Source organism: Podarcis muralis, chromosome 7 (genome assembly GCF_964188315.1).
Source record: "Podarcis muralis chromosome 7, rPodMur119.hap1.1, whole genome shotgun sequence".
In the NCBI taxonomy this organism is placed as follows: domain Eukaryota; kingdom Metazoa; phylum Chordata; class Lepidosauria; order Squamata; family Lacertidae; genus Podarcis; species Podarcis muralis.
In genome coordinates this window covers 23,761,033-23,785,232 of record NC_135661.1, presented here as the reverse complement: position 1 = coordinate 23,785,232, position 24,200 = coordinate 23,761,033, and the positions used below count along the sequence as shown (strand labels likewise).

The 24,200-nt window shown below is 45.4% G+C and overlaps 1 protein-coding gene across 13 annotated transcripts in view; it reads right to left on the bottom strand.

The window, feature by feature from the left end:
• Window positions 1–24,200, bottom strand: part of KIF1B (kinesin family member 1B) — a 132,736-nt gene that overhangs the window by 8,133 nt on the left and 100,403 nt on the right. For 5 of the 13 annotated variants that reach the window (XM_028740688.2, XM_028740689.2, XM_028740693.2 and 2 more), the window contains 20 exons: window positions 23,104–23,376; window positions 18,144–18,262; window positions 16,951–17,036; window positions 16,712–16,841; window positions 15,125–15,287; window positions 14,628–14,718; window positions 14,225–14,343; window positions 13,548–13,603; window positions 11,021–11,129; window positions 9,959–10,025; window positions 9,321–9,405; window positions 7,669–7,774; window positions 6,127–6,241; window positions 5,839–5,972; window positions 4,546–4,607; window positions 3,810–3,955; window positions 2,535–2,774; window positions 1,788–1,859; window positions 1,363–1,484; window positions 518–670 (listed from right to left, as the gene is read on the bottom strand). In XM_028740688.2, the coding sequence (XP_028596521.1) occupies window positions 518–670; window positions 1,363–1,484; window positions 1,788–1,859; window positions 2,535–2,774; window positions 3,810–3,955; window positions 4,546–4,607; window positions 5,839–5,972; window positions 6,127–6,241; window positions 7,669–7,774; window positions 9,321–9,405; window positions 9,959–10,025; window positions 11,021–11,129; window positions 13,548–13,603; window positions 14,225–14,343; window positions 14,628–14,718; window positions 15,125–15,287; window positions 16,712–16,841; window positions 16,951–17,036; window positions 18,144–18,262; window positions 23,104–23,376 (2,448 nt within the window). The remainder of the gene's footprint in view (window positions 1–517; window positions 671–1,362; window positions 1,485–1,787; window positions 1,860–2,534; window positions 2,775–3,809; window positions 3,956–4,545; window positions 4,608–5,838; window positions 5,973–6,126; window positions 6,242–7,668; window positions 7,775–9,320; window positions 9,406–9,958; window positions 10,026–11,020; window positions 11,130–13,547; window positions 13,604–14,224; window positions 14,344–14,627; window positions 14,719–15,124; window positions 15,288–16,711; window positions 16,842–16,950; window positions 17,037–18,143; window positions 18,263–23,103; window positions 23,377–24,200) is intronic. The other 8 variants (XM_028740690.2, XM_028740694.2, XM_028740692.2 and 5 more) reach the window with 2 other exon arrangements.

Here is a 24,200-nt window from a genome sequence, read left to right as displayed (position 1 = left end):
TTTTCAGTGGTGGTTTCCCAGTTATGGAACACCCTCCCTAGTGAGGTATAGCTGTCTCCATTGTTATTCACTTTCAAGAGGACTCTGAAAGCATTCCTGTTTACCCAGGTAGCAAGAGAATTCTTGTGGCAACTCTGAGATCAATGGACGGAAGAATGTCTTTGTTTGTAGTTACTTTTAGAATTTTTAAAACTGTAACTGCTTTTAGATGTTTTTAATCATAATTGGTTTCAGAATGTTTAAATCTGTTTTAGAATGTTTTCCGTTGCTTTTAAATTGTGTCTCTTTTTGCCACCCTGGGCTACTAGGGGAGGAAGGAAGGGCAATCACTCTATCAATCTAATACTCATCTTGACTGCAAATCCCATTGACATATATGGATACAAATTGCATACACACATATATGTGCACATACACACGCCCCAGTGCTAAAAGGGTAGCTGTTGCTTTACTCTTGGCTCTGGAACATGTGTTGGGTTTTTATTTTTTAGCAGCTACTGCAGTGTGAATGTCTCACCCAGGCCTGATTTCCTCAATATCTGGAACAAGGTTCAGGAACTCATTTTTGCCTGCTCTTGCCAGGTAAGAAGCTTCAATGGGTGGCATCAGCTGGAAGGGTGGCTCCCCCTCTGGGCCAGGGCTGGAGGCTCGAGAATTTGCTTCTGGGGTCCTTTTGTTAATTAAGAAAGAAAAACAAATGGTTAAAAGGCGAAAGATTTATACGATCTGAAGAGAAACCAGAGTACCTAGTTGCATAGGAAGGTGCCTTACACTAAGCCTGACCAATGGTCTATCTAGCTCAGGACTGTCTGCGCTGACTGGCAGAGACTCTCCAGGGCTTCACTCAAGGTGCTCTTCCCAACCCTACTAGGAGATGTCACTGGGGACTGCACCTGGAACCTTCTGCATGCAAAACCAATGCTCTATCACTGAGGTCTGGCCCGTTCCCTAGCAATTCACGGACCCCCCCGAGGCCCTAGCATTGCCCAGTGCCTGGATGTACCAGGACTAGCAGAGGGAAAGTAATGACCAGTGGGAAAGAGTGAAATAAGTTCACAGACCAGAGGAAAAGCTCAGTAGGCCTGAAGAGGACTGCAGATTGCCTACTGAGGGACAGAAGCTTAGAAGAAAGAAACAGAAACATCTATCAGCTCATAAGAAGAGCCCTGCTGGATTTGTCCGAAGTTCCATCTAGTCCAGCATGCTGTCCTCACAGTGGCCAACCAGATGCCTCTGGGAAAACCCTCAAGCAGAACTTGAGGGCAATAGCACTTTCCCAACTTGTGGTTCCCAGAAAACTCGGGGGCATCCTGCCTCTGTCAGTGGAGGCAGGATATGTATCACTGGTGGCAACCAACTCACTTTTGATCCACTGAGTTGCATCTTGAATCAGACAAGGAGGGGCAGGTCGAGGAAGGCGTGAGGGTGGCGCTGCTGAAACTTGATACCGACGGGTCCCGCCCAATTGGAGAGATATCGGACAGCTGGAAGAACACAAGAGGCTGGTGGTGAGCTCTTCAGAGCCTGCCAGGATTTTTTAATAAAAGAATAAATGAACAGTACTGCATGGGGTGGTCAAACAGAAGCCCCAAGAAATCTCACTGGACACTGGATAGGAGGGGTTTTCAAACTCAGTGTTTTGGACACTGCCGGGGGCTTTGTACCTTGTTGGTCAGCTCTTTCTCCCGATCCATCAGGCTTTCAATGTCTGCTGAGTAGTAGCTTGAGCATTTCCACCCCAGTGCTAAATGTCCTGCATTTTTCCTCTTAACGTTTTGCAAACCTACCTTACAATCACTGATGCTGTTGTAGACCTGGTTAAATTCACGGTTGAAAGTGTGAGTAAGAAGCTGCAGGCACTAGAAGAGAAGAAAGAAGCATCTCTGTTAGCACTGGGGACAAAGGAGGAGATGGGAGGCAGCTGGCCTTCAACCTAACCCACAGCTGGGTCTGCTGGGAGGCTGTTGAATGTGGTCTTCCTGCAGTGGTGGCTGGTGCCCCTCAGAATTGGTACAGCACAATGCAGTGAAAGCTACAACAGGTGGACATAGAGTCTATGACAGGCAGAGCCTCCTTCTAAGCAGATGTAAATAAATGGGAACTTGCTGAGTTTGGGGGGGGGTAGTGCCCAATTAATCCCCAGTGGACCAGCCTCCACTGTCCTGTAGACCAGAAAAAAATGTGTGGTCTTGAAAAGATTTTGCAAGAGGGTTCCATGTATTTAATGCCAGACGCTAGCTAACCACATCCATTCACACCCCAGCAGCAAAAATGTTTCAGACCCACATAAACCTCCAAAGCTGTGGAGCAAGTGGGGCAGCTTGTGTGCTTTGTTGGTTTTAGGTATTCAAAAGTTAGGGGTGGCAACAGGATGTGTAGAAACAAAAGGCTGCTGGCTTGGGTTCAAATTCCCTCCTGAGACAGGATGTTTGTGGGGTAGCCTTGGGTGCTCTCTGGGATTAACCTTCCTGAGAGAAGAAAACCTTGACACCTTCTGGTATTCAACTGCCGCATTGTGGACATGGGCTTTGTACCTTGGTGGCCAGCTCTTTCTCCCGATCCACCAGGCTCTCAATGTCTGCTGAGTCGTAGCCGCTGCTCTCGCTGGGCGTGACAGCACTCTCAAAGGTGGTGGAGGAGATCTGAGAGGAGATGCTGGTGGAGGTGCTGAGGGTCCCGCTGCTGAGGCTGGGGGACAGCGAGTCGCTCAGGGACTTGGGGATGCTGTCACCCAGCTTCTCTCGCAGCAGCAAGAAGTGGCGAGTCTTCTCGACCTGAAGAGCAAGAGAAATGGTATCAGCTGCAGTGGAGAAATTATTGATACATACACTGATAGATAGTCTAAGATGTATGATAGCCATTTTCAGATATCTAGCTGTCCCATGGAGGATGGAGCAAGCTGCTTTTCTCCTGCTCCAGAGGGTAGGACCCAAACCAATGGATTCAAGTTACAAGAAAGGAGATTCTGACTAAACATCAGGAAGAACTTTCTGATGGTAAGAGCTGTTCAACAGTGGAATGGATTCCCTTGGAAGTTGGTGGGCTCTCATTCCTTGGAGGTTTTTAAGCAGAATTTGGATGGCAATCTGCCATGGATGCTTTAGGTGAGATTCCTGCATTGCAGGGGATTGAAATAGATGACCTGTGGGATCCCTTCCAACTCTATAATTCTATGATGTTGGGGAAAGGATGATGTAGAAAGAATCAAGACATCTGTGAAGACGTGTGAAGGAATTTGCTGACACTGATGGATAGGTTTATGGCCTTGTTCTTCCTCTGTTCCTGTGATGTTACTTTTTGCTCTTCTGATAAGTTCATTGCCTAAATACCTAATTGTGAACTCTGCCTGTTGACCTAGAAAGCACGCACATGCTTAGATATTTAATACGTATGCTTATAGATGTTGATCTGTCAATAGAGGCCTTTGGAATTCATTCCCCAGTGGCTGTTGCTATAACCAAAATAAAGCTGACTTAAACATCACATTTGGTGTGGTTAATTGAAGAAAAGCCATTCCAGTGTCCAAGGTGGTTTTCCTCTCTCTGACTTTTGCATCACAAACTCTTCTTACTTCCCTGCCAAACCACATACAGTGTTTGTTCCAAGGATTCGGGGACTGAGACCCCAAATCAGAACAGCTAAGTAGTAAAGGGAAGCATGTGGAGATTACAAGGCAGCTAAATAAGTAACAGGCAGCTTAACTGGCAGCTTTTGGCCACTACATCTCACGGGTGGGTGGGAAATGACAAAGCCAGGCCTTGCAGAAATCCCAAAGGCTGGTTCTTTTGAGGCCACTGCTCAACACGTACCTCGTGCAACAGCTCCAGCTTCTCCAGCTCCCACTGGTGCTCCAAGATGAGGCTGTCTCCACGGGGCCTCCACCCGGCCAGGTTCTCTTCTCCACGGACATAGGCCACAGAAGTGTCCAGGACTTTCCTCCTCCTCCTCTGCATCCCTGAGCAATGAAATGGCTCAACAGTCACCCAAAGGAATTCATACCAGTAGCCAGGAGCCGACATCGCCACTCCCTGTTCACCCCACAAGCCATACCTCGCGCTCCTGCCGAAACTCTTGGCCATCTCAGTCTTTCCCTTGTTTCCTCCCTGTCATACTCCCACACAATAAATAGCACCACCTGGCTGCAGCTGAACCAGGTGAAACCACAGCCCTCTCTGACGACCTGATAAGGACCAGCTGACATTTGTTTGGCTCGTCCTCTCTCATCAGCAGCCAACAAGGGAGGCCTCCTCTGTTGGCCTGGCTGGGGCCAAGAACCTTGCAGCTCCCCTCCCCCCCAAAGAACTGTCTTACACTGGCCATTCCATCTGGTCATTATATCACTTCATTATGTAACATTATGAAAGTTTGGGCTGCCTCAGTTTGCTTATTGTTTTTTTCTCCCTTTTCCATCCTGTCCTTCAGAAGGTTCTAAAAAATGAAAAGTGCCTTTGCAGAATAAACAAATATAGCAAATAAACCAACAAAGATGAATGTGACTGCTTGCATACTTTTATGAAAATGTGGAAAGCTGTGCCTTCCTGTTACCTGGGCTTCCTGTGTCTGCCATCTTGCATAAGCTCAGCTCATAGATCCCAGTGACTCGATTGCTGTTTGCACAGAATAAAGCAGAGGAAATAAAATAATATTTTCAGATATAAAGAAGGTAAAGCAGCCTTCACCAACCTGGTACCCTCAAAAGATTTTGGACTACAAGGTCCATCAGCGCCAGCCAGCAGAGTCCAGAATCTCATGGTTCTGAATGAAAATGTCTGGTTTAAATAAAACACAGAGGGAGCTCTAATCCCTGACCATTGACCATGCTGGCTAGGATTGATGGGAGTTGTAGTCCGATAGTATCTGGAGGATGACAGGTTCCCCACTCCAGGCTTATTGTAGATAAATAGGATATATCCTAAACATGAATATATATGCCACCCACACTCACACTACAGATAGGAATTCATTACAAATTCATTACACTAAACTAAGATCATCATCATCATAATTATTAGTGTTGCATTGTAATGGTCAAGGCAGATCTCTGTGTGTTGCCTTTCAGCTAGATCTACTATTTTCTGTGCATGTACTGGACAAATTATTTGGACTGTTTCAATATCTTCTTTCAGACTGACTTAAGTTGTGTTTTCCTTGAAATTCCACTATATGTAACAAACCACGACCATCATCTGAGGCCCTTGTTCGTGTGCTTCCTCCATGAGAGGTTCAGAGGGCGGCAACACGAGAATGGGCCTTTTCTGCAGTGGCGCCTCACTTTTGGAATGCTCTCCCCAGGGAGGCTCACCTTGGCTAATTAAACAATCTATGGCCTTTGAAACTTGGGGGGAGGTGTTTTGTTTGTTACTATGCTGTGCATTTTTGTGCTTTTATATTATAAGCTGTCCTGTGATCCTCAAATGAAAGGTGGTATGGAAAAGTCATAAATAAATATAATAAACGTGCACACCATTCTCTTGAAACTGAAACACCTAGTGTTTTCAGTGTTCCCAAATGCTTAGCTTTGGAGCCTATAGAACAACAACAGCTTGGTGTTCTTCCCATGTGCCTTCTCCAGAGTGAACCCAGGAGCCAATCCTCAGCAGCTGACTCACCTCCTTTCACTCTGATTGGCTGCAATGAGCACAAAGGATGAGAAGAATTCTTCTCAGTGGCTACTGCAGACCCTCAGCGACCCTGGACCACGATACCACTGGGAGGCACCCATCTCCACACCTCATTTAATCAACAATCCCTGCAGAACAGCAAGCTGATCCATTCAGAATCCACACCTCTCAGCCCATACACACAATGCTCATACATGAGACAACTTATTCAACTTACGAATCTGGAGATTTGGAATAGCCACTGCCAAAGAGACTGCGCAGTGAGCGAGGGGGTGAAATCTTGGCATCTCGAGAGTAGAAAACCATGCAGACATCCTTGGTGATGACAGCTGGCTGGATGCAGTGGTCCAGCTGAAAGGAAAAGAGAGCCATGCAGCTGTTTACCCTCTCAACTAAACCAGTGTGCAAGTGTTCTAGGACTAACACTGGGTACCACCCTCTGTCAGATATTTTCTTCCACCTGATTCCAGATCCAACCAGTGTGGGGGGCCATGAGATAACTCACCTCCAGGTAAGCTGAGAGGGTCATGTAGATCTTCTCTCCATAGGGGGTCACCCGGTTCAAAAGGAGGGAATTATGGAGGGAACTGTCCCAGACTGCCTCAAAACGGTAGAAAGTCCTGAAGGGAACAGAACAGAAACAAAGCCATGGTTTTTTAAAAAATGGACCTCTGAGCAGACCACTGACAAGCATTGTTGTAGAAGGCCTCCCTTCTTTGGTCAGAGGTAGTGGTCTCCTCCCAGCAATAAAAATAGAAGCTTTTGGAACTGCATCTAAAACTAGGTGGGGCATGTGCCTCATAAGACAGCAATATAAAATTATTTATTATTGTTACTACTAATATTATTCTTGTGTGCAACAGTGACTCCTAGGATAGGCTAGCCAGCATGGAAACAAAAAGGGTAACCAGATCTTAATTGGGAAACCACAATCTGAGACAGTACAAGGAACACAAGGAGGAAAAGAGGGCTCCGTGTGTGTTTTTCATTTGTTCAGCTGACAAATGGAGCATCTGTCGCCTCCTGAACACAGTGGGGAAACGAGGAGAAGACAGAATACTCAAGTCACACAGCAGAGCTAGGAGATTTGCTAAGGACTAACTACTGGTGGGAAAGGGAAGAGGCATAACAGCATTCTGTTGAAGCCAGAAGCTGTATGCACAAAGGAAAACAAACTGAAAATACCTAGGCATATCCTTATCAAGGAAGAGCCTGTGAAGACACAGAAAGCTTTTATTAGTGCAGCCCAAAGCAAGAACAGCAGAGAGGGAGAAGAAACAAGCAGACAAAGAAAACAGAAAAAAAGGATAGGCAAGCAGCAACCCAAAAAAACCCACATTCATAGATAACAGTTTTTAAAAAAGCACAAAATAAATTGTTACTGCTCCCACATCCCCAAAGATTGAGCCAAACCCTGAGCTAAACCTTTGACTTAGCCAAAGGTCCACACCATACTATTAAAGCAAACTTATACTACTTGGCTTCTCTGCCAAAGAATCCTGGGAAGGGTACTTCGTTAAGGGCGTCAAGAGAGTTAGGAGACCCTGCACTTTGCAGAGCTACAATTCCAAGCACCCTTAACAAACTACATTTCCCAGGATTTTTTTTTTTTTTTTTGATTTTTTTTTTTTGCAGGGCGGGGGCAGCCAGGGCTGTTAAAAGTGGCACAAGAGTCCTTTAAATGTAGTGTGTGGATGTGAGCTGATAGAGTAACCAGTCTAGTGTCAGTACCTGTTTCGTGACACAAGAGGGCAGCATCACATCTGCAAGCTGGGAGTGCACAGCTGCCTTTGTCTAGTGAGGGAAAAGGAAGCTGTTGTTGGGATTCCAACTCCCATCAACCTCAGGAATCATGGCCAACTTACAACTTACAACCCTTTCTTCTGAGTTATTTTATTTTATTTTAATTTCAATCCACATTGGCTCAGGATACAAGGATTTAGGCTTGGGGGTCCTTTCTGACATACAGCTTCAAATACCTGACCTAGGTGAGTCAAGAGGAGAGGGTTCCGCCTTGCCAGGCGGGCTGTTGGGGAAATCCTATTACCTGTTAGAGCTGTGGGAAGTTCTCAGGTATTTTGCAGAGATGATATTCAGAGACAGGATCGCATCCACTGCAGCTTCATCTACTTCGGCTTTGTTTCTGATGCGCCCTGAAGAAAAAGTGGAGGGAGTCAAAATGCAGAATGGGAATTTATTTAGCTTAGAGCCACACTAGGCAGAAGCAGTGTCCAGGTGGAAGGCCGCTTGACCTTTTGGTGAGATGGGGAGCATGAATTTCTCCATGGGTCCACATGGAACAGCATCTTTAATGGAAGCAGATGCTCCTGGTGTTCTTGCAGAGGAGATGGGAAAGGTTCAAGCACATAACCCTAATTGCTTGGAAATACAAGCCAACCAGGCCAATGTCTGAATAAAGCTGATTTATTTTGGTAAAAAGCAGTTTTCTTTTCTTTCATTCATTCATTCATATCTATATATAATCTATAGATCTATATTTGCTTAATTGAAATAAACAAAAGAAACATTCTTCATCGTCCATTAATACAAAAATATAAACGAATCAACTAAAAGAAAGAAAGAAATATCTAATACAATAGAATAAAGAATATCTTCTTACTTTACGTACAACTTCCCATCCACTCCATATTTCACATATTCATTATTAACTTATTGCCAAAACTTGTCAGATTGTTATCAAAGCCTAAAGTATAAATATTTAATTATCTGTGGTCTTGATTCTTACTACCAACTACTACAGATGTTATTTGAATGCTACAACAGAGTTGTATGCGACAATTATTTTTCAAATATATTTTAACTACTTCCCACTTAGAAATGAATTAATGTTTTGGTTTATTTTTCATTTTTTCCGATAAATTGTCCAACTCTGCATATTCAACCAGTTTTTGAATCCATTCTGTCCTAGAAGGAACATTGTCACTTTTCCAAAGAGAGAGAGAGAGAGAGAGAGAGAGAGAGAGAGAGCAGTTTTCTATGTTCATACCTTCATATGCAAGTTTCTCTGACACTCACACAGGTTCTGATCCCACCCTCCACTCTCTCCCAATTGCCCAAATTCTCACAACCATCTATCCAGTCATTCCATGCTTCCTTAAGCTTCACACTTTCCCTCACCATAACATTCCATACTCAGAAGTGATCTTCCCAAACACTAAAAAAAAACCCAAAATGGCTTGTTGCATTATTTATTTACTTACTACATTTCTTGGCCACTTTTTTCTCCAAAGAGTTCAAAGTGGCGTACGTATCTCTCCCCCTCCTCAATTAATCCCCACAACAACCCTGTGAAGTAGACTAGGCTGAGAGAGACAGTGACTGGCCTCAAGGTCACACCCAGTGAGCTTCAAGGCTGGGGGGGGGGGGGGAGGAATTTGAACCCTGGTCTTCCAGGTCCCATGCCAACGCTCTAGCCATTACACTACACTGGCTCTTACACAGCACACATCCATTTCTTCCTAGCCAGGGAAAACAGAAATGATGGTTTTAAAAAAGGCTAACATGAGACTGATGAGCGTTCAATCAGTGTGGTCATTTTGGTATATTGAGGTGTATTTGGAAGAGAGCTGGCACTGCTTGCAGAGGGGCTGCTGTTCTTTTGAATGTGAAACAGTCTGAAGAGGAGCCAGAATGGATCCTGATGGTAAGAGAAAAGTAAAGAGAGGGAGGAGAACTTACCAACCACCAGCTCTCGCACGTCCTTCCAGTGTAGCTCGTTTCCTTTCTCATGGATGATGGTGACTGTGATCCGGCGCTGGATTCCCTGGAGGAAATGAAGGAGCAAAACTTAAGTCTCCTCTGCAGCTTTATAGCAGGGCTGCAACAATTAGCTGGTCGGATGTAGGGTGGGAAACCTGCTGAGGCCCTTTGAAGGTTGCTGGACTCCAGCTCCAATCAGCCCCCAGCCAGCAGGGAGAATAATCAGGGTTGATGGGAGCTGGAGTTGGAAGCTGAATGCTGGAAGATTCAGGGCAGATAAAAGAAACAGCTTATTCACTCGGCACATAGTTAAACTATGGAACTCACTCCCACAGGGGGCAGTGACAGCCACCAACTTGGAGGGTTATAAAATAAGATTGGACAAATTTATGGTGGATAAGGCTATCAATGGCTAGCAATCACAATAGCTATGCTCTACAGCCACAGTGGGAGGTACTAATGCTTCTGAATACCACTGTGAGAACAGGATGCTGGCCTGGATGGGCTGGCCTGATCCAGCAGCCTCTTCTCATGCTCTTGTATGATAAGATGTCTTTCTGCTTACAGACAGAAGACCTGGTAATATAGCAGACCCTCAGATTCAAGCATCGCAGTACCTGGTGAAGCAAAAATGTCCCCTGGCAAGGTAGACCTCCAGTGTGATCAACAATAGCAGGAATGTATCTGCAGAGGAGAAAAAGAAGAGTGCAAACAGCCAGATGAGAGAAAGAAAGAAGGACACCTGCATAATCAGAGAGATCATTTAACCAACCTTCCTTCTAAAGGATTCATGGGAAACAGCATCCTAACAAAAAACCCATACAATGGCCTGCACCTCAAAAATAAGGTGAGGCAGCCTGTTCTCCTCTCACAATTACCAGAAAGGGGGAGGGTCTGAAGAGCGTGATGAGAACCGGATGTACAGGACTGCATTGCACCACAGTAAAGCAAGTCACAATTCAGCACCACAAAGAGCCAATTTCCACCACTTGTCTATAAATAATGTGAATTGTGCTATGTGCATGCCCTCTCTTCTTTTGCATAATTTGAAATGTTGCTAGCCATGGAGAGGGCACAAGCAGAAATGCAGGACTACGAGTCCACACAACTTCAACCCCTGGAATATGTGAAGGCAGAGTTTCCCAGGAAGCAGTCTCTTATGTTCCCACAGGATCATAGTAGAACAGCCCCCTGCAGATAGAAAGGGTTGTTCAAGCTATTCAAGCATTCCAATACCCATGTGGCCACCAGGCTAGCTTCAAGGCTCTTGTCTTCATTTACAAGGCCCTTAACAACTTGAGTCCAGGATACTTTAAGGACTGCCTGATTCCTTATATCCCTGCCCAATCACTGAGGGCTTAAGGAGTCACTGTTTGTGCCCACCCCACAAAGGCTCCGACACACAGCTCACATCCATCAGGAGCCATGAGTTCAGAACAGTGGGCTGAATTCTGCAAAACTCCCTCCCAGCTGATATCAGAACTCCCTATTGAACTTCAGACATCTGCCTTAATTCAGCAGCTATTATAAGTAAGCTTTCTGATTTTACGGTAAACTTCAATTGATTTTCTCTCTACTGTAATCTTATAACATACTGCTTAGATACAACGATGTTAAGCAGGATATACACTGTTGGAATAAAACAAACACAGGAGAGATGAGGAGGAGATGGAACTCACTCTCCAGTCGGCTCCAACTCGCTGATCTCAAACCAGACAAGGAGGTCATATTTGGTCACGCTCTGTCCCAAGTTGGGCTTACTCACTGTGTTGAGCTTGGTAGCTGGGACTGAAAGAGAAAAAGGCCAGCTTACAAAAACTGCACAAGGCAATAGGAAGGAGAATTCCTTGGGATTATTACCAATGGGTCACACAATGACTCAGTTCACATGTCATAGTAAACCATGGTTTACTTTGATCACACCTAAGAGGGTCACACTGGATGGAAATAAACCACCACACCAATTTAAGTGTCACCAAAACTCAAACTGGGGAATGTGGCTTGCTTTCCTCCAAATAAACCACAATCATTAAGCCTTAGCTACAGAATGTGATTTGTTCAGACCTAAACAAATCATACCCATGGTTCATTCATAACATCAAACTGGTGGGTGTGGTTTGTTTCCTTCAAGCATTAGCTGGGAGGAGTGAAGTGGGAACTATTTCACTTCTGTACAGTAAAGCTATGGTTTATGGCTTACCAATACATGAAAATACAGCTACTGTCAAGGTTGTCAAGCCTGAAACTGATGCTCCAGGCTCCACAAAAGGATTGTGCCCCAATCTGAGGTGGGTTGCACCATGGTATTATTATACCACCAGTACTTTCCTCCTTGCCGTTGGAGTGAATGGACATGGCCGTTAATTTCAATGCATCTACTCTGAGTAAAGTTTAGTAGGATACAGTCCTTAATCCCCATAGTTACAATAACTCTACAATGAAAAGGAAGAGAAACTAAGGATTCTAATGAGGTCCTGTAGGATTCACAAGACTGTACCACAAAACTACCACCACAAAATCCTGGAAAGGCATATATAACTGCCCAGTGTTGGCCTTTCCCTGGACACACCACCGATGGATGCAGAAAGGCCAGGGAAAAGGTAAGGAGGGGCTGTTCCTACATCTATCACAGACGGCATCCGGCTACTAACCATCTCGCTTGGGGAAGCGCTCAGTCTGACAGCTGGGGACAGGCAGAAAGAGGAAAGGTGGCAGCTGGTCGGCCCCATCCTGGAAAGCTGCCGCGGCAGAGGAGGCAAGCACGTTGGCGTGCTCGGAGAACGTGTTCAGCACATGCACGTTTACATAGCCAGACATGAGATACCTGATCAACTCAATTTTTCTCTCATGGTCTGGAAAAGGCAGTGGGAGGTGGAGGATGTGGCAAGTAAGGGATGAAGGGCCAGCAGGCAATAGGGAGGCGAGGAGGGGAAAGGGACAGACCAAGGAGATTGGGAGCAGGAGAAGAAGAGGGGAGAAATGAACACAAGAAGTCAACATGCACAACCAAAACGAAAAACAAAGAAAGATATGGGATTGTTGCAGCAAGCTTGGGTCAGTGAGTTATTAGTGAGAATGGAGCTCTGTGGATGACGAGGAAGCTAGTCTTTAGATAAATCAACATCTACTAAATATTTTGAGAAATTGTTTCTACAATCTGCATTTGGACACCACTTAAGATATTGTAACCAAATTTTGCACAGTGGTTCCCAAGATCTAGAAGGTTTTTGTATATGTTTAGATACAACCGGATGCCATTTTGAATCAAGATGAGCAAACTAAACCTTTCAAAACTGCACTGATTTTTTTGGTTTCTCATAATTCCTGAGCATCACCGGATAGAAGGCTGCTATAAATAAATAAAGCAGGCTGAATGACGTGTCTGGAACCGATGAGTTGCTTACTCAACCAGCCCCTCAACCCTTAAAAATACCTCCCTGGTTTGGAATATGAACTGAAGGGAACTCCGCAGGATTACAAACAGATGCTCATCAAAGGCGAGCAAAGTCTGCATCCAGGTAATTACATAGGGAAGTTGTAGCAAATTTGGGTCTTCTTGTTCCCCGCCCCTTCGAGTCGAAAACGTAAGTAGATGTCGGCAGGTAGGATAATAAATGATTTTGTGGGCAAGAAACTTCTATAACAAAAAACAAGAGTAAACTGGGATTCCCTCAGGAAAACGGTTCCATATTGTGATGGGATGATGAGCTGCTTGTGCGTAAAATGCAAGTCCCTCAGAGTTTGATCAGGTTTTCAAACCTCTGCCTGTGACGGAGCCCCTCCAGCATGGCTGCGTCAGTCGCTAGCAGAATCCGAAAGTGGTTGCTTTCGGAATCGTTTCCAACATAAAAGCTCCTTAACGGAAACACGTCTTCTGGACTCTCGGCGTGACAGTTTCCGGCGAGGAGTGGGTGTCCCTATAGGAGGTCCTGAGACCTCCCCACCGTTTTCGCTGGAAGCGTCTCTGAGCCATCCCTCCGACTCACTTTCCCTTGGAGTTCCTCCTCTCCCCCTACTGGTTCCCTCTTCAGCTGCTATGTCTCTCTCAACCTCAGTGAGCCTTTGCACCTCCTGTCCTTCCGATGGCAGTTCCCTGACACATATTCTAATTGATTTTCTTTTCTTATATTGCAGGCTGAAGACAGGTAGGCAGTCTTGCATTTTACATACACTAACAGAGACGAGTCAGTGAAAAGTTGTTCTTACCTGGTTTTGAGAGAGGCATGGGGGGAGGGAAGTATCGGCGGGATGGCTGTCGGGGGCTGTGGAGAAAGGAAGCAGGTTAATCCTCTGGAGGTCCTTCCCAACCCTCATTGTAATATGGTGCTAGATTCAGGTAGGTAGCCTTGTTGGTCTGACACAGTTGAAATAAATAAATAAAAATAATAAAATTGTCCAGTAGCACCTTAGAGACCAACTAAGTTTGTTCTGGGTACACTATAAGCTATCTTCAGATATTCTTCAGGTAATATGGTGGTTACAGACCGGTCTCATGCTAACCATACAGCTCGCTACAGTGTGGCAATAAACTCTCTCCCCCTCTACCCCCTGAATTCTTCTCTCTGGAAGGGGGAGCAAAATCAGAATTGAAAATGCAGACACCAGAGTGCTGCACTGTGTTAATTCACAAGGCAGCACTATAGCAGTCACACGTGAAACTTACTCCACTTCCCCTAGCCTTAAAAAGCCGTTTAAAGGCTAGGAAAAGGAAGAGAATAAGAACTGCTATACTAGTAGTGGCAAAGGAAGGGAGAGGAAGGCAGGTAAGCAGAGCGAGTGGGCAGGTGGCCAAATGCTTCCCTAAGGAATTATTTGCAAATCCAGGCTATCCTTTCCATTTTTTCCCATTCTGACCTAATCAGAAGACATCCATACACTAATACCTGTTGAGATCCTGTCCCTGAAGATGGAGCGGATGTTGCTGATAATGTCCAAAGACTTCAAATACTATAGGCTTCGTCTTGATGTATTCTACAAAGGATTCTGTCACTTCCACAGAAATCTATCGAAAGAGACAATTAGCACGGCATCAGTCTGGCTTTATATGTCTTCAGCCAATCAAAAGCCCCAGCCACTGTATCTGACAAGAGATGGATGGCTTAACTCTATTTGGAATGTATACAGGGTCTGATCCAGCTACAGCTTTGTCACATATCCGCACTAACTACCCCCTTACAGAAAACGTCAAAGCTGTGCTATTCTGACTCCCAAGAGATAGAACATGCCCCCCCACAACAGTGACAGACCAGGAGGTCACCCATCAGAAGCAGACCCACTTCCACTTACGTTCTGGACGTGATAAAAACCAAGAGGCGCCCCTCGGCCATTGTTTTTGAGAGGTTCAGTAGAGAATGCTTCATCATGTCGATGCAGAAAGCTAGGGCGACAAAAATGCAATCCAGTTTAGCAAAAGAATGCTTTGTCACCTATTCTGGAAGGTTGTCGTGAAGAGAACTACTGCTCCATAGTTTAAAAAGGTTCCCCACCCCACTTTTGCAGGAAGTTTGACAGAGAGGTCAAAATGCTCATTAAAATATGCTGTTGTCCCAACCTCAGGAAAGTTTGCCCACCCTCCTTCCATGCTAGTTAGAGGCCTTGAGGAATTGGAAGCAAAGTCAAACAAGAGGCTCTGGCTAGTAAGTCACACTCCTCTGTGTGTGGACCCCTGGAATGGGTTAGGTTCACCCTTGGACGGCAGTTCCCAAACAGCTCAGAATTTCCAAAACAATGACTAAGACTCTGACCCACAGATACTGCTGTTGCTCACGGCAGGCGAAACTTACTTGAATTGGCAGAAGATGTCTGCATATTCCGGGAGGATGCCGCTGGCTTGCAGCACTGTCACCCGGAAAGTAAAGACGCTTCCCAGTTTTAGGTGGTCGCCAACTTCTTCGGTAAAGCCTTCCATGGCCATCTTGCCATCCAGCAACGAGCCAGACTTCAGGTCTGAAAAAGGTGGAGGATTGACTCATGAGACAGTCAGGGTTTTCCTGCTCCTCAATGTCATGGGGCGCTTTCCCCAAGCAGCTGCTCAGAATGGCATCTGAATTTCCCAAGATGCTTCAAGGACACAGGAGGCTGCTTCATGCCAAGTCAGACTATTAGGGTCCATCCCTGTACTGGCAGCAGCTCTTCAGGCTCAATGTGGGATGGGAGGGAAGGAAGCTACACCCCTGACCATTAGGTCCAGTCGTGGCCGACTCTGGGGTTGCGGCACTCATCTCACTTTATTGGCCAAGGGAGCCGGCGTACAACTTCCGGGTCATGTGGCCAGCATGACTAAGCTGCTTCTGGCAAACCAGAGCAGTGCACAGAAACGCCGTTTACCTTTCCGCCTGAGTGGTATCTATTTATCTACTTGCACTGTGACGTGCTTTCAAACTGTTGGTTGGCAGGAGCAGGGACCGAGCAACGGGAGCTCACCCTGTCGTGGGGATTCGAACCGCCAACCTTCTGATCGGCAAGTCCTAGGCTCTGTGGTTTAACCCACAGTGCCACCCGCGTCCCTCAGGAAGCTACACACCCATCTCTAAATCAGGGGTCAACAACATGGTGCCCTCCAGATGCTGTTGATGCCCCAACTCCCATCAGCCCTAGCCAGTGATCAGGGATGGCAAGAGTTATAGTGCAAGAACATCCGGAGGGCCACTCGTGCCCCTGCCCTGATCCGCCTGCCTTGCCTTCCCTCCTCTAGTCCCAGAGTCTTCATAATGGATCTGCTTCCAGAAGAACTATGAGGGGGACCTTTTGGCCTTTGGGGTTGCCGTATAAAAAGACTGCAGGGCAGGGGGAGGTATGCTAGGTGCTAATGTTATCAGCTTCGGGGCTATTTTTAGATATGTCTTGATACTTTTGCTTCAGGTTTAGATAATAAAAAGTATGTGTTGTTATTGTACTGCAGTATTTAGGCCAGGGATGGTGAACCTGCGGCCCTCCTGGATGTTATGTGATACCAGCTCCAGAAGCCAGCATGGTCAATGGTCAGGGATGATGGAGGTTGGACTCCAGCAACAACTGAAGGGCTGCAGGTTCCTCACCTCTGGATTAAAGGCTCCTGGGAGCACCATCTAGAAAGGAGGCTCCTTACTGTGTCTCTTCATGAGTGGCTGCATTGGCTTTTATTAACACTGATTAAAACCAGGCCCCCCAGATGTTCTTGGACTCCAACTAGCCATAGCCAGTATGGTCAAGGATGATAGGGGTTGGACTCCAGCAACATCTAGAGGACCACAGGCTCCCCATCACTGATTTGAATGGAGGGGAACCCCAGTCTGCATGGGTACGTTGCTTCGATCCTGCACCTAACCCTAAATTCAACGTAAAGCCTCTGTTTACCCTGTCCCACCTTTCCTAAGAGCTGCATCACTTACCCATGTCATTCATTCTGTTGATTTCCTCAGGAGGTGTGATGACCTCTGAACTCTGGCCCTGACCTTCTACAATTCGCAGTTCCTCCAAGGACAACCCAGAACGGGTCATCGCAACCGACGTAAAGTTGCTCTGAGCAAACCAAAAGGGAGAGAGGAGCGATGTTAGCTTTCTGTCCGCTTTCTACACCAAAAGGGACAGGAACACACAGATACAAGAGCTCATTTAAGTTGCGGGTTACCTTGTTAAAATACTCGTTATCAAATGAGATTTTAGCAGTGCCCGACTGCCGAACACCAGATCCATAGTCAGGGGCTTCTTCGTCAGCTAAAAGAACAAAGCATAGGGTGGAATTCAACATCATGTGATTATGATTGCTCCATCAATGTGAGCATTTTGGCCTTCCAGGCAGAACATCTCCCCTCTCTCCCGCCCAAGTGCTGTTTTAGAGGTTCTGCTAACCCCCTCCCCCGAGCTAATGGGAGGGTGCATGGGGAAACGAGAGGGAGGAAGCCCTACTGCACTAGTGGGACTGGTTGAGCTGGCTCCTGCTAGCACAACCTATTTACTTAAATCCCTGGGAATGGATACAGCAATCAGATGAGCAATTAGATTTTCAAAGAAACTGTAGTAGACCTTTAAAAAATGTAGAATTCAGCTATTGGTTTACAATACTCAGCTATTCAGTTGATCTTGTTCATTTTATTTATTATTGCACTTATAGCACACCTTTCCTCTAAGGAGCTTGGTTCTTCTGAGAGAAATTGACTGGCTCAGTGAGTTTCATGGCTGAGCAAGGGATCTGAACCCAGGTCTCCCAGGCCTCAATCCGACACTCTAACCACTAGACTGCACTGTATAAATAATTTCACAACCCTGGAAAATATCTTATGTTATTCCTTACTGAAGGACAGAGATTTGAACTGAGCTACCAAAGAAAATCAGCCACCGTTTTCTTAAGTTTGGCGCAAAGGGGGGAAAGCAGCTACTGTGTTCAGCGTTAGATGAATTGTTGTAAACCAGGAGACCACAAGTAGGGTGAACTGGAGAGGCTCTGTCACCAGCATGGGATCGCAAAAGGCAGGGATAGGGAACCTCAGGCCTCTTTAACCAGCCTTTGGGGCTCTAACCAGGCCACACACAACACACACCCTGCTTTGCACCCTTATTGGTCCACTTATGCCTGGCTAGAATCTGCCCTTGAACCCTGATCATGCCTCTTGGTTGCCTGGAGGACAGGCAGAGAGGGGATGTGTAGAAACAAGATGATTGTATAAAGATAAATGAGCATCCGCTGCCCCACCTGTTTCTGATTCTAGGAGGCCCCCAGAATCATAGAGTTGGAAGACAGGCAAGAAGGGAATGTGGCCCTTGTGCTGAAAGAAGCTCCCATGAGGAATCATGGAAGAGCAGAGTGTAAGCACAGCACCTTACCAGCTATAGCTTGGACTGCCACACGCAGGAATCCACGCACTTCCCCTTTCTCACTGACCACGGCCACTCTGTGGATGAGTGGGACTGGGTAGAGAAGATTGCTCAAGTAGACAAAGGCCCTGGGGGGTTAAAGGAGGGATATTATACAGAAGCACAAACATTAGAACACTGCTTACAAACTGAAGCTTGCACTTGTCAGCCTGAACAGGCACCGTATTAGGTTTTGGAATCTGCAAACCAGTTTCAACACATTTGCATCAATGCATAAAAACTCAACCAGCCACTCAATGGTAGTGAGTTAGACATGAAGATGTTGGTTTATCAAAGAAGATGTTTGAAATGGAAGAGAGCTATAAACGTGGGGTGTTTTTTTAGCCAATTACTAACATTACTAAGGATGAAAGCTTTATGAAAACATTTCAAGTACATCATGAAAATAAATTGCAGGGGTTTTTTGGTGTGTTTTTTTAAAGTGTTCACCTTTATTCACAATGCATTCTAAACAGGCAGAAGCACTTTTAAAAGGGGAAATATGATGGGGCTTAATATTGATTTCATCCTTCCATGTGTATTTCAGTGATGTTGCCCAACATCCAAGAATGGCTGTGTTCAGACAACAAGCTAAACCATAGTTTAATGTAATGAGAACAAGCTGCAGTGAGTATCAGGCTCACTACACTCCCTACTACCCTTCCTGCTTACGTTAACTTCAAATAGCTCCTTCTCAGAAGGGCTGTAGCTCAGTGGAACAGCATCTGCCTTGTATGCAGAAAGATCTCCAGGGAGGATAATACTAAGCTAGATGGGGCCAAGTCTGGCTCAGTATAAAGCAGCTACCTATGTTCCTATCTACTTGGACTGTGGCAAACTGTAAGGGGGAAGCTTTATATGCCATAACTGGCTAAACATACTTAAGTGTGAACAGGAATAAAGGCCAGGAAAACATATATTGTAGGCTAGTCGCTTGCAAGGTATTAGTCTATTCTGCCATCCCCATGCCCTTTGCCCCACCAGGCAGACATTTCCTGAAATGAAAAGAATGTGAGCAATGTAAAATGCATGATTTTATATATATACATATACATAAATTCTACAACAAAAATGACAACAAAATGGCAGTACAAAATAAAAATAAAATAATAGATTAATAAGTGCTACGAGCAAAATAAAAACGTGAAGAACAGAAATAGCCACAACTCAGCACTGGAATAAATCAGTTAAGGATCTACTTCATTTTTTTCAGTCTGCTCCGAAGAGATGGAGACTCCTGAATATGCCAAAAGGGAATGTTGTGTCATTTGTGAGCTTGTAAAAAATGCAACATTTCTATTAAATCAAGTCTGGCTTCATTTTCACTCCCAGTGGAATCAAGAGAGGTTGTACCAGGCAAGAGATTCAACAAGTTACTATGTCATTATTGAACACTAGGAGTGAATAAATATAAGCTTTTAAAACACTTGCCTCTCATGTGGCAGAACAAGCTGCAAATTAAGTCTTCCCCCATCTCTTCACCATTTGCACTTGTATACCCTTGCAGTTAAGGGATCATATATCTTTCAATGAGAATTATATCCCCTGCCCTGCTTGAGCAATGGCAATGCTTCTGATGGTTGTAGCCTACGCTCGTCCTACTCAGAGCAGACTCACTGAAATGAATGGCCATAACTAGCTTAGGCCCATCATTTCAATGGATCTTACGCGAGTAGGACTTTGTTGGATACAACACTGAGGTTCCCCCACACTTGTCAACTCTAACACCGACTCCCCCATGGAATTCTCACGGATCCTTAAAATCCCTCTGCCTGGGAGGTTCTCTGCATCGGTGGTGGGGATCAAGGATGCAGAAGCCCTCCCTGCAAAGAAAGGTGGACATATGCAACAATGAAGCTTCATTTTCCAAAGCACATTTAAACCTCTCTCATGGCAGCACACAGTTCATCTAAGGCCTTTTAAAAGGTTGTTAATTAAAAGGTAAGTGGGACCTGCAACAAAATATTGCAGTGAGGGATGATCCTGTTAGGGGCTCCAGACAGTTAGCGCCTCCTCCCACTGTCCCAATCTTCACTGGGCTGTTGGTTGGGGAGCGGGGGTTGCAGAGAAGAAGCTCATCCTCTTCTATTCTCCCCGCCCATAAAAATATTTTTGTACATCTGAAAAATGTGGGGCTCTCCTGAGCACACTGACACCTTCTCGTTTTGAAGGGGCTGCATTTTGGCTCTGTTTCCATCCTTACTCAGCAGCTCAATTTTCTATTAGGAGAACTGATGGTGCTTAGAGCCATGGGGCTATGCACTCAGAAAAGGAGATCTAGTTTTTGTACCTCCACCCTATTCAAGTGTTTCCCAGCAGCTATATGCACTTTCATAGACACTTCTTGGCTAGAGAACTGCACCGCAAGATTCAGAGAAGTCCAAATTACAAAGGATGAAAATTTCAGTTCAAGTACTGTTTTAGAAAGCAAAAATTAAGTAAGTTTGCCTTTAAATATGAACTGAAATTCTCCCCGAACACCTGTGCTTGCCCGCTAGATGTTGTTGTATTCCAACTCCCAGCAACCTCAGCAAGCCCAGCCAAAGGCCAAGGATTATGAGAGTTGTAGTCCAACAATACCCGGGTCACAGGATCGTCATCGCTTCTTTAAGGTAACAGCCATGACTATGATCTTTGCAGCAGGAAATTCCATGAAATTACTTCTGCACTGAGTGGAAGAACCTCCTTCCATCTGCCAACTTCCTTCAAGACCATTTTAAATCTAATTTTCTTTAAGGCAACACAGCAGCAGACTGAAAAAGGGGTGCGGGGAGCTATATTAGCAGAAAGGTTGGTGAGGCAGAGTGGCATATTCACACACACACACACACAAACCAAATGAGAAATAAAATTTAATATGAAGATTTGTATCAAAACATAAAGACAACGGAACTCAAAAGAATGATAATGGTGGGTTGCTGTTGTTTTCTTTAGATAAACACAACATCATTTCAAGGATTCTGAGAAAACGCTCCACAGCCGCCACCCCTTTCCACCTCCCCTTCCAGCTTTTATACCCAATGAGAACATCAGGCCTCCACGACAACCCAGCATGCCAAAAGATATGGCCACAGGGACTAGCTCTTTCATTTTGAGCCACAAGATGGCAGCCAAGGCACACACATGCAAAAATGACTGATTTCAGCTGTAAGGAGCCATGGGTAATGATGTGTGATCTGAAGGCTCTTTATTCCCTGAGGCCAAAACAGAACTAGAAAATAAGGCATCAGGGAATGGAACAGATAGGAGCGAGAACTGTATTCATTCAAATCCTTTTTCTTCCCCACCTACCACAGGCCAACTTTGACAGGTGGGTGGGGCCTCCCAGCTGTTAATTATCTGATGTCATTACAACACCAGGTGAACATTTCAAAGAAGCCCCTATGAAGATACTCTGCCAATTAGTTGATCAGCAGTTGTAGCGAGCTCCAGGGTGGTTCTTTGAAGCTGAGTCTTTTTCCTGCCGAATGCTGGGCATTGTTTGGGAAGAGTGGTCTCATGGGACAAATGTGGACCTATGCCAAATCCAATTTGGCTCACAGGCCAAAGGTTCCTCACCCCAGGGTAGGCCCTCACCATTCCAAAAGAGGGTTCTTGATATTGTGGTCTCTATGAAATAACAGCAGAGTGTCTCAGCTAGACACAGGGAACCCAACCTGAAATCCTAAATCCATGCAGCTCCACTGGATTCAGTGGGACTTACTGTTGAGTAGAGATTGGGGGAAAATGCATTGCCAGGGTCCACTCCCCCACCTTGATTCTGTAGCTCAATAAGGGTGTCTTGGGCACCACTATCACTGACCAATCAAGCTCACAGTGGTAAAAGATATAGGAGCTCAGTTCAGATATGACACCAAGGAATGGTTAAAGGAAGCTTAGCTATGGGTCAGTGTGATGCCTGAATTGACAAAACCATGGTTCATTATCAGATGGCAATACCAGAAAGTATGGCTTGAAGTGAGTTTGCAAACCACTGTTATGCATTTCCTCTGATGCAACTTCTGAACTGACAAACTGTCATTACAATATTGTGCTGCTATGCCTAGCTTGTAGGGCTTCTGAGCTGAGGAGAAATTGAAAGCTGTTCCAAACCATGGTTCACCTGCATATTTCAAACCTCAAACTATGGCTAGCACAAATGTTTTGGTGGGGTGTCTGGGTGGCATTAGTGAAAAGATTTTTCTGCACCCAAGAGACATAATTTATCTTCTGCAAGTAGAGAGAAGGAACTACAAAGATCACTGTAGCTTTAACCGCTGAATACAAAAGTCCCTCTTTTGTCCTCCTCTAATTTCTGAAGACTTCACCAAGTATTGTCCATACCTTGACACTCACTAGCCTTATTTGCATGTCACAGTAAGCCATAGCGCATGGCATGCCACTCAACCACCTCCCTTTTCTCTCTGCTCTCCTTGGAGCTGGAAGTAGCAAATCAGGTGCACTGGGCTTAAAGTGACATATGAACTAACCAATAAAACCTCGGGCTAACCATCACTGCTTGTTTGGAAATAAACTAACCATGAGCATTGGCTCACACTTCACAGTAAGTCAAGGCTTAGGGTTTGTTGCTCCTGGCCCCACAGAGGGCAGAGCAAAGTGGGAGCAATTCAGCATCATACATTTAGTATACTGCTCATTCATTACAAGTCCTGGTTTTATCACTTAGCAAGACATGTGGCCACAATAGCCATGGACTAGAAACTTGGTGCATAGGACTAATGTTGGATACAACCCATTGAAGCTGAGAATCCTGATGCAGAATTCATAATAAATAACATGCTGAAATTACATTATACAACTAGCGGAGGCCTGGATGCACGGAGCTCAGAACACACCAATCACCCATGGCTTGGCTTGAATAGCTCTGGCACCAGCAGTCCAGGGCAAGAGCTAGCCCCCCTTGGCCATTCTTACAGTTAACCTCACCAACCTTCCCACTAAAATGAACCAGGGGGAGCGGTCGTAAAACGGGTCATGCCCATCATTGAAGAGGTCCGATCCCTCCTCAGTCCCTGCGTCAGAGCCCGTATCGTCCACAAAGGCCTCATCGTCAAAGTCCTCCATCTCGTCCTGCTGCTCGTCGGCCAGCTCGGTGATGTCGGAGTCGGCCGTGGAGAAAGTGGGGGAGGGCGTGCGGTCAGCCAGGCGCTCGTTCACGCAGCCGTGGAAAATGGGGGAGCTAGATATATTGGTGGACGGAACACTTTTGATTAACGCAGGCAAGTGGGGTAGGGGAGAGAAAGACAAGGACAACTTCATTCAACAAAGGAGTTTGATGTGGAGTCCAGCTCACAGCCCACTAGAATAAACTGACAAGCAAAAGTTTTCGGCTGCCTGGAGGAATGGGGGGGGGCAGGTAAGAGGAATGTGGGGGAAAGGGGCAGTGGAGAAAACCAAGCAGCGCAGGACGGGAAGAAAGACTTCAGAGGAAAGCAAAGGAAACATACTACACAATATATCAGACGCTCGTATGCCAAAACACCCTATTATTTTGAGATCATTGGAATAAGTTTGTGGTAAGATGTCACCATTTCCAGTGCTGCAACTTTCTGTCTTAAAGCAGAATGTTTTATAAGTCACACAGAATTCTGGCAGCAGAATTCTGGACTGTGAAAGGGAGGTGGGGTCATTTTCAGATGCTCTCTCTGCATGTAGTGTGTGTCTTTATATATATTGTATGTTATGAGAGTCTTTTAATCTATTGTTCCTTAAACTATGGGGACTTTACTGAAGAAAGTCTAGGGTTTTGAAGAGCAAAAAAGAGGACACATTTGCTGTCTTCTACTTTTAACTATGGGTCGCTGTGATGACTCTCATTTTACAAACCCATAAAAAAAAAGGACGTGTCCTGGAAAACAAGGACACATGGCAACCCTTAAAAGTCAGAATGAATGATTTCTTTTTTTCTTCAAGAGTTAGTTTTTTACAAGATATACAAAGGCAAGAGACATTTCCTTATGATAAACATTGAGATAGGAGTTGGGAGATGATCCCCAGAGACTGGTGTGAGCGAGTGGAGCCTGGCTT